The sequence below is a fragment of the Salmo trutta genome, chromosome 19, assembly GCF_901001165.1.
Source record: "Salmo trutta chromosome 19, fSalTru1.1, whole genome shotgun sequence".
NCBI lineage: Eukaryota > Metazoa > Chordata > Actinopteri > Salmoniformes > Salmonidae > Salmo > Salmo trutta.
Genome location: NC_042975.1, coordinates 19,907,707 through 19,918,547, shown reverse-complemented (window position 1 = coordinate 19,918,547; position 10,841 = coordinate 19,907,707). Strand labels below are relative to the sequence as shown.

The following is a 10,841-nucleotide window of genomic DNA, read 5'->3' as shown; positions in this document are numbered from 1 at the left end:
ATACATTATTTCAAATACCAAACAAACATGGTTCAAATGCATGGGAGTATTTATGTATTTGTATAATTACTGTGTGCTTGAGTATTTCAAATACATGCCAATACTTTCCAATACTTAACTACTTGTGTTTTCAAATAAAAAATATTCAAACACTTAATTCCAAATGACGTTGAAAGTAATTCAAATACCTTAAATAGTATTTAAAGGGCCCATATCCACAAGTGTCTCAGAGTAGGAATGCAGATCTAGGATCAATTTAGTATTTTAGATAGTAATGATTACGATTATATGGACAGATGGGGAGCTGATCCTAGTTCAGCACTCCTACGCTGAGATGCTTTATGGATACGGGCCCAGGTCTTCTGGCCATAGGACAATTTTGGGAAATGAGCTGGTCTATCTTTAGCCCAGTGGGCCTGTCTAAATTAGGGTTTTAGTGCCGAAATATCATTATTTTGCTAAGAATGGGCTGGTGTGGGGGCCTTGAGGAAAACATTGTTTGGTATGTTAGAGATGCCTGGGTGGAACTTCTAGTCCCTGTCTAGTTTCACTTTCAACTTTCAACTTTTCATTTTAATGTCACATGCACAAGAACAGTGAAATGTCTTTCTTGCTAACTCAAAACCCAACAATGCAATAATCAATAACAATGTAATACTAGAAAAAAAACATGAGAAATAAGAAGAAATATGAAGATTACAATAAGTAAGTAAGTAAGCATGCTATATACAGGGTCAGTTCCAATACCATATTTACAATGTGCAAGGATACTGGAGTGATTGAGGTATATATGTATAAGGTGACTAGGCAACAGGATATGAGATAAGAGTAGCAGCAGCTTGTATGTGAGGGGCGTGCGTGTGTAGTGTGCGTGCATGTTATGTGTGAGTGAGCAGATGACGGAGTGAATGTGTGTGTGTGTGTGTGTGTGTGTGTGTGTGTGTGTGTGTGTGTGTGTAGGGCCCTGTGAGTGTGCATAGAGAGTGCAAAAATAAAAAATAAAGGTTAACTCAGATAGTCGGGTAGATATTTTGTTAGCTATTTATCAGCCTTATTGCATGGGGATAGAAGCTGTTCAAGAGCCTGTCCCTGTTAAATGCCCAGTTCACAAATGTAATTGCATTCTCCCATGAATCTCTTATATTATAAACACATCAGACTCAGTGCACTGCTAACGACCAATAGCCTACTTTAATCACAAAAGTGATGGACATTGTTTTAGTCAACCATGTTGAATGATAGCCTACTAGAAATATGTATACTTTTGCCTTTATGTGTCATTTATCTATGGAAGGGATAAATCTCTATATTCATCTGAGACAATTGAGAGAGAATGAATAATAAAATAGGTGTATTTCTGAGGGCCTAAACGCACAGATGTGCAGGGGTCAGAGAGATGTACTGTATCACCTAATCCCCAACTAATCCCAATGTTTATAAAGAGGACATTGCCACTAGAGAGATATAGCCCACGGCGAGTCTTCATCACAACCCAGAGCAATTCAATCCCCATGAAAAATCCCGTGCTTTTCCTCAGCGTGTCGCCATTCTTCTCTCCTCCACCGGAAACCCCACTGAATCGCAAACTTCACTTTTATGTTCGCGGAGGCAGTCCATTTTTAGCAGGACTTCGTCGTTATGGCCGCCTGAACCAGACTAGCTCAATTCTCACAGTGCATGGTTATCTTTCGATTGTATCTAAATTACAGAAAGTTTTGCACGGGATTTCTGGATTAACGCAAATATTTGTTAGGATTTTTCTTGGGAGTTAAAATTCAAACATGCAGCCTCCGCCGAGAAAGGTGAGTTGTCCAGTTTTTACTTTCCTCTGCAAATGTTTCGATGAATGTTGGAAGATGCACGCTTTGTTGCGGTCCAACTTTAAGATATGTGCCCACTACGTCGGAACAAAGTTGTATAGTTTTTATCAAACGCAAATACGAGCTTTTTGTTAGAAGGCTACTTCTTGAAACGGTTATATTTTTTCAATGTTCCAAGGTACCCTAAGAAATGTCCTAGTATTCAATTAAAGGAAAACACATTTTCTCACGGTTCCAAATAGGTTGTAGCCTTTGCCTGGCTCACAAACTGACAAAGATACATCGTAACAGTCTTGCTTTTGGTGGAGATCATTTGTAGTAAGCTATGGTGGTGATGGATGACTGAATTTGGACCTGTGTAAATAAAATAGCAACACAACTGTAGCTAGAATAGCAAAACAATTATTGTAATGGGAATCCTGTTACGGTATCATGTTGCAGAAACATTACACACCATCGGACTAGTCGCCGAAGTCTGTTGCGTGTTGGATAAGAAATTGTACTGTGTTTTGTTAAAATTCCATCAGTTGGAGTTGAACCTGGACTGTATATCAAATAATGTAAAATCCAGATTTGTTATTTTTAACAATGATGTTCTAAATATGTTAATGGGAAAAACAATTATCACTATGATACGTTTGCCATTTTTGTTATATTCATGATAAGCTAGTTTATGGATTAATTTCTCTCTCAACCCGGGTTGCTTTAGCCTACTAATTGCTGAGGAATAGTCTCAAACCATTCAAATGTCAGTGGTAGCACTACAGATGAGTCATTTCCTGAAATAGAAACACACCTTGGCCTATTAGATCAACCACTTGACTTGTTTGTAGTTGCCTGAATATAGCCTTCTAATTTTAACCTTAGTATATTTCCCCTAATGATCAGCTGTGTTATAAGTAATGATAATAGTATAATAATACAGTACAGTAGGCTGGGGTTCACCAGTTCACTTCAGAAATAGGAGTCAAATCACCACTACAAAATACTGTATTATAATTTACAGTGCAACACATCAACTAATGCACGGTCCAGATCAATTTGAGATTGAATGACAAGTCACGATAAACACCATGCATGATGACAGAATGATCTTCTCAGGATAGCCTGTAAGGTCAGTGAGTGTAGTTTGAGCCCTAATGGTTTCCCAGTTGAACACACACCCAATTACTAGCCCTGAAACTGGGTTACCTAACCCAGGGGCCAATTAGAAGTCTACAGAGGCAACTCTGCTTTCCTCCACCCAGCCCCACAGAGAAGCATTTTACCCGGCTTCATCTGCCTCTGGATTAGTACATAGTTGACTTCTGGGCCTTGTTCACTCGAAAATAAAATGGTCCGTAACAGGGAGGGGAGTTGTCATTTTCCAATAAGATATGCTCAATTTTGTTTTGCGGTGCCCTAATGAACACGACCTAGATCAATTTAATGGCTTGGTATTGTTGTGAATGTGTCAACCGGAAACACGCATATATCCAAAGACTGTTAAAAATAATGTGTTTGCACTTGGGAGCAATTTTCAAACGCCTGAAGGTACCACGTTCATCTGTACAAACAATAGTACGCAAGTATAAACACCATGGGACCACGCAGCCATCATACCGCTCAGGAAGGAGACGCATTTTGTCTCCAAGAGATGAATGTACTTTGGTGCGAAAAGTGCAAATCAATCCCAGAACAACAGCAAAGGACCTTGTGAAGATGCTGGAGGAAACAGGTACAAAAGTATCTATATCCACAGTAAAACGAGTCCTATATCGACATAACCTGAAAGGCCGCTCAGCAAGGAAGATGACACTGCTCCAAAACCGCCATAAAAAAGCCAGACTACGGTTTGCAACTGCACATGGGGACAAAGATCGTACTTTCTGGAGAAATGTCCTCTGGTCTGATGAAAGAAAAATAGAACTGTTTGGCCATAATGACCATCGTTATGTTTGGAGGGAAAAGGGGGAAGCTTGCAAGCTGAAGAACACCATCCCAACCGTAAAGCACGGGGGTGGCAGCATCATGTTGTGGGGGTGCTTTGCTGCAGGAGGAACTGGTGCACCTCATAAAATAGATAGCATCATGAGGTAGGAAAATTATGTGGATATATGGAAGCAACATCTCAAGACATCAGTCAGGAAGTTAAAGCTTGGTCGCAAATGGGTCTTCCAAATGGACAATGACCCCAAGCATACTTCCAAAGTTGTGGCAAAATGGCTTAAGGACTACAAAGTCAAGGTATTGGACTGGCCATCACAAGCCCTGACCTCAATCCTATAGAAAAGTTGTGGGCAAAACTGAAAAAGTGTGTGCGAGCAAGGAGGCTTACAAACCTGACTCAGTTACACCAGCTCTGTCAGGAGGAATGGGCCAAAATTCACCCAACTTATTGTGGGCAGCTTGTGGAAGGCTACCCGAAATGTTTTTTCCAAGTTAAACAATTTAAAGGCAATGCTACCAAATACTAATTGAGTATGTAAACTTCTGACCCTCTGGGAATGTGATGAAAGAAATAAAAGCTGAAATAAATAATTCTCTACTATTATTCTGACATTTCACATTCTTAAAATAAAGTGGTGATCCTAACTGACCTAAGACAGGGAATTTTTACCAGGATTAAATGTCAGGAATTGTGAAAAACTGAGTAACTGTATTTGGCTAAGGTGTATGTAAACTTCTGAGTTCAACTGTATATGACATGCAGTGCTCTTATCAGGAGTTGACTGTATTCTGCTCCATATACAAGAGCTGGATTTGGATGTCTTGCCCACTTCTTCTGATATAACTGTTTTGCGCCTCTCAGGTCAAGGTTACCCAGGAGCTGAAACACACTCACGCTGAACAGATAAGCAGACTACACATCAAACATCAGACAGAGTGTGACCTACTGGAGGACCTGAGGTAAGGGAGGATAGAGGGGGGTGGAGGGCTATAAGATGAGGGTGGAGGGAGCCGGTGGATGGCAGTGGAGGCTGCTTCTCTATCCCCAGTTTCAAATCAACCCCTATCCCCTACTACCTAGGTACTTGTGTAGTTGTAAAAGACTTGGATATGCATAATCAATGGCTACAATTTCACCTAGCCTGTCAGAGGGCCTAGCCCCTATTACCATATTGGTAAAAACCTATCCAACCTTTGTAGATGTCTATGATATGAAGTGCCCTTGTGGGGTAGGGGTTTATTTGGAAGGGGACAGTACTCTTGGGTCTGGCTACCTGTGATTTGGCTTGGGTGGGGGGTGACAAAGAGATGAAAAATTACTAAAGATCAAACGAGCCAGAGATGTTCAGCCAGTCACTCTTGGAGGAAAATTGGTTTTGGATAAAAATAACTTTGGAATCTTCCTAGTTGGAAAATTCCTGGAATCAGGATGGAATAGTAAGGAAATCTTGGAATCCTCCAAATGGGAATTTTGGTTACCAGAATAAAAAAATATTGATAGTTGGAGAGGGAGAATGATAGGGACAGGCAGTGATATAGTATAGGGAAGAAGAGGGAGAGCAAGGCGACGTTCTGTTGTCAAACGTTGCAGATAGGAATCACATCGGCTCTATTATTGGAATTTGTAAGGGAGCAGACACACCCCACCAAATGTCAATCTGCCGTTCGTTCAGCGTGGTGTTTTGGGTACCACATGCTCGCTGGTGGGTGTCAGACTGACGACATTTTTGCGCGATTCTACATGTAGAATCGGTTTGCAAATTACAGCTGGCACTCTGTTCAGAGGTGCTAAGTCAGGGTTTCCCAAAATCGGTCTTTGGGACCCCAAGGGGTGCACATTTAGTTTTTTGCCATAGCACTACACAGCTCATTCAAATAATCAACTAACATTTTGAATCAGCTGTGTAGTGTTAGGGCAAAAAACTAAACGTACACCCTGTGAGAGCCTGAGGACCAAGTTTGGGCAAAGCTGTGTTAAGTACTCTCGGCCGGCAAACGCTATTGGTGTGTGTGATTTTTCAGTGTTTCCCAACTCCGGTCCTCCAGTATCCCCCAACAGTACATATTTTTGTTGTGGCCCCAGACAAGCACACCTGATTCTACTTGTCAACTAATCATCAAACCCTTAAAGTTGAACCGGGTGTTTTTTTTCTGGGGATACAACAAACGTGTGCTGTTGGGAGTACTGGAGTTGGAAAACATTGCTCTACATGACTGGCATGTTTGATCTACATAGAAATATGCTATTTGAATGTTCCAAAACGTTGGTCCTATTGAATGCGACCCAGGGTTGTGTTCCCTAAGGTCGGCAGTAGCCTAGCGGTTAAGACTGTTGGGCCAGTAAACCGAAAGGTCGCTGGTTCGAATCCCTAAGCAGATAAGATGGAAAAAATCTGCCTGCGCCAATGAAGTGGATATCGATTTAAGGCATTAGGCACCAAACAAACAAAAATTGTAGGGACTACTTTGGGGTTTCCCAAACTCGGTCCTGGGGCCCCGCCTGGGTACACGTTTATTTTTTTGTCCTAGTGCTACACAGCTGATTCAAATAATCAACTAATTATCAAGCTTTGAATCAGCTGTGTAGTGTTAGGGCAAAAAACAAAACATGCACCCTATTCTGCCCTTTTATTGCGTTCCCATGCAAAACTAGACAGAAAGCTAACAACTAAGTCTTCAATAAAACTCCCAAGGCGTGACTTTTCTTGAATGAATATATTGAAAACGTTTATGTTGTGAAACTGCAAAATACAGAAAAGAATATACTTTAGTATTCAATTCAAATCGACATATTGTAGCTGTACATTATACCTTTTCAAGTTGAAGTTGCATGAAAATACAAAACACGTGCCAAGGTATCATGCATCTGGCATGACGCCAACCATATAGCTAATTGTTAATCATAAAGTAATTGGCTAACTCCTTTCATTACTCTAATAATGTACAACCATCTCTGTAGAATAACAAAGCATATTACACTAGAAACAGTAACAAAACTTCAGTATTGTATGTTTTACAATTCGTTTGCATGACGCACGAGCAAAGTAATACAGCTGACGGCAAACATGAAAAGCATTGCAATTTGTGTGAGTAAATACAACCAACCAACATTGATATGTAAGCAACTCTATCAATAACAAGATTATCATCACTAGCTAAATGCTTGAATCCAACTTACAAACAAATATTTTCCGAGGCTGAAGCGTGACAAGAAATAGCTACACTGAAAGACCTGCACCGTAGCGTTGTTTTTAGCTGCTTCTATGCGTGCAGAACAAATTCTCTACTTCCTGTTTGCGTACAGTCTTTCTAAGTACCAGAAAGCTCCACTAGGGGGCGAATAACATTTTTTACATTTACATTTTAGTCATTTAGCAGACGCTCTTATCCAGAGCGACTTACAGTAGTGAATGCATACATCTCATATTCATTTCATAATTATTATTTTTTTTCTTCGTACTTGGCCCCCCGTGGGAATCGAACCCACAACCCTGGTGTTGCAAACACCATGCTCTACCAACTGAGCTACGGGGAATAACACCATGGAACACAATGAAAATCCATCTTAACCATTGTAATAAAAGTATCTGTTACCTTCTAACAGGATGGCAGCACACACCCCATGTGTGAGTTTGGGAAACGCTGGCCTACTTGGACTCCAATAAGAAACACTCAGTTTGCAATGGAAAAACTAAAACTTAGCCTTGAATGAACATGACCCATGCAGAGGGAAAGGAAGAACAGGCCAAGAGGACATGCAAATCACTCGAGGGGAAGCCAGATCGGTTGTGTCAGTTTGGCTTTGCTGAATACTAGAGCACTCAGACCAGTAATGTCTTGTTTTAGCCTGAAGTGACCCATGTGGAATTTTGGCTATTCATTTATAAGTACAAAAATGGATATAGAAACTAGGCTTTCTAGCTTTAATTTCCAATGAAATGCCCAGTGTACATGACCAGTCTAGTCAAAGCCAATTTGCCTACTTCACCCATCAATCAAAAGGAACTGACTGTGGGCCTGGGGTGTCTGACTGTGTGTCTGACTCGTCAAGGAGGCTGGGTTGTGTTCAATTGCCACTTAAAACATATTGTAATGGAAAACGAAAATCAATTTTTCTTATTGGACAGGACCAGGTAGTCCCTCCCAGTTTCAGTAAATTTCTCTACATTTGGTGCCTAATGTGGGAGAGAGGAAAAAGACATTGATCACAGAAGGACTAGGCCAGTTGACACTGTGGTTCTTGTACTGTTTACACGTGAGAGAGACAAGATGTGCCATACTCTGCTCACTCCTGGAACTGTAAAGACTCCAAACAACACAACCGGGGTCATATTCATCAAACATAATAAAACGGACATGTCAACTTTTCCCTCAACGTCGGTAAGACTAAGGAGCTGATCGTGGACTATAGGAGAAAGAGGGAAGAGCACGCCCCCATCCACATCATTCGGGGCTGTTGTGGAGCGGGTCGAGAGCTTCAAGTTCCTTGGTGTCCACATCACTAAGGACTTAACATGGTCGACACACCCGCACAATCGTGAAGAGGGCACGGCAGCGACTCTTTTCCCTCAGGAGGCTGAAAAGATTTGGCAAAGTTATACAGCTGCACCATCAAGAGCATCTGACTGGCTGCATTGCCGCTTGCTATAGCAAATTAACCACCCTTGATCACAAAGTGCTACATTGGGTAGTGTGGCCAGCCCAGTATATCACTGGGGCTGAGCTCCCTGTCATCCAAGACCTGTACAGTGCATTCGGAAAGTATTCAGACCCCTTGACGTTTTCCACATTTTGTTACGTTACAGCCTTATTCTAAAATGGATTACATGTTTCCTCATCAATCTACACACAACACCCTATAATGACAAAGAAAAAACAGGTGATTAGGAATTAAATAAAAAACGTACATTTACATAAGTATTCAGACCCTTTACTCAGTACTTTGTTGAATCACCTTTGGCAGCGATTACAGCCTCGAGTCTTCTTGGGTATGACGCTACAAGCTTGGCACACCTGTATTTGGGGAGTTTCTCCCATTCCTCCCTGCAGATCCTCTCAAGCTCTGTCAGGTTGGATGGGGAACGTCGCTGCACAGCTATTTTCAGGTCTCTCCAGAGATGTTCAATCGGGTTTCATGCTCTGGCTGGGCCACTCAATGACATTCAGAAACTTGTCCCAAAGCCACTCCTGCATTGTCTTGGCTGTGTGCTTAGGGTCATTGTCCTGTTGGAAGATGAACCTCTGGAGTATGTTTTCGTCAAGGAACTCTCTGTACTTTGCTCTGTTCATCTTTCCCTCGATCCTGATTAGTCTTCCAGTCCCTGCCACTGTAAAACATTCCCACATGATCATGATGCTGCCACCTCCATGCTTCACCGTAGGGATGGTGCCAGGTTTTCTCCAGATGTGACACTTGGCATTCAGGCCAAATAGTTCAATCTTGGTTTCATCAGATTTGATAATCTTGTTTCTCATGGTCTGAGAGTCCATTAGGTGTTGTTTTGGCAAACTCCAAGTGGGCTGTCGTGCCTTTTACTGAGGAGTGGCTTCCGTCTGACCACTCTACAGTAAAGGCCTGATTGGTGGAGTGCTGCAGATGGTTGTCCTTCTGGGAGAACCTTCCATCTCCACAGAGGAACTGTCAGAGTGACCATCAGGTTCTTGGTCACCTCCCTGACTTAGGCCCTTCTCCCCCTTTTGGCTGGGCAGCCAGCTCTAGGAAGAGTCTTGGTGGTTCTAAACTACTTCCATTTAAGAATGATGGAGGCCACTGTGTTCTTGGGGACCTTAATTTCTGCAGATATTTTTTGGTACCCTTCCCCAATCTGTGCCTCGACATAACCCTGTTTCCGGGCTCTACGAACAATTCCTTTGACCTCATGGCTTGGTTTTTGCTCAAACATGCACTTTCAACAGTGGGAACTAATATAGATGGGTGTGTGCCTTTCCAAATCATGTCCAATGAATTGAATTTACCACAGGTGGACTCCAAGTTGTAGAAACATCTCAAAGATGATCAATGGAAACAGGATGCAAATGGAGAAAAAATACTACAGCGTGTCTATGCTGCTTATTTGCACCACTACTACTATTTTGATCTCAAACAATTTGTCAGGTTTATAATCTGACATGCTATTCAGCAAGCCACAACTCCCTAGATATCAGTCTGATACATCATTAATGATGCCTAGCATGTCATTGGCTGTTGAATCTTAGGGCTGTTCCCGACAAAAAAAATATTGGTTGACTGAGTCTTGTTTAACCTGATTTTTCCTTATATAGACAGAATAAAATCAACTACATATGCGCTGAGCTTTGTATGATGCTTTAAGCATACTGTTTGATTACATAATTAAGATGCAGAAATTACTCAAAGAACCCGATGGTCGAACTGTTAAAAAAAGGACGGTGTGTGACTGGGGCACGTTGTCTCGCTCTGTTTAAACACATAGCAGTGTTTATTGCACTGTCCATGCTGAAGCTGTAACATCATTACAGTCATTTAGTTTCTGACTGTGAAGTTTGGTTCTGTTACCGAAATCCCTAATTTGTTTATGACAAACATTCCCTCAACCCTTGCTCTCTTTACATGAAATGCGCGAGCATCACATGCATGTGAACAATAGGACCTCACCTATAGCCTATCATAATCACATCAATAAATTGGTTATAACAGCAAAATGGATTTGGAGGACATGAAAAATAAACTCAACGGGCGAATGTTTACTGGTTGCTCAGGAGGGAAAGGGGAAGTCAGATCTTTGGAGGTCATTTGACTAAGTTGTGGTAACTACTGGAGATCTAGAAAAAGGAGGGTATAGGAGCAAGGACTGTGTATTGTGTGTGTCAAACAGTTGTTGTTAGATTACAATATAATTTTTTCTGGCAATTTGCAACAGTGTAAATAATAGTCTCTCTCCTCAATTTTCTTAGACAAGGCTCAGGCAAAGGCTGTTTTTTTGTCGCTGCTGCTGCCTCCACCGCATTGTTCTCAATCCCACTATACTGATTAACTTTGCTATTATGCACATAGCAACATAGGGAAAGGTGCCAATTCTACGGCGCACTGAAGATTGAGCATTTGTTATAAGA

At 41.5% G+C, this 10,841-nt stretch overlaps 1 protein-coding gene across 2 annotated transcripts in view; it reads left to right on the top strand.

The window, feature by feature from the left end:
- The first annotated feature begins 1,612 nt into the window (after positions 1–1,612).
- LOC115154122 (F-BAR and double SH3 domains protein 2) overlaps positions 1,613–10,841 on the top strand; it is a 51,409-nt gene continuing 42,180 nt past the window's right edge. For both annotated transcript variants that reach the window (XM_029700025.1, XM_029700026.1), the window contains exons 1-2: positions 1,613–1,802; positions 4,612–4,709. In XM_029700025.1, coding sequence (XP_029555885.1) covers positions 1,782–1,802; positions 4,612–4,709 — 119 coding nt within the window. In that variant the 5' untranslated portion in view covers positions 1,613–1,781. The remainder of the gene's footprint in view (positions 1,803–4,611; positions 4,710–10,841) is intronic.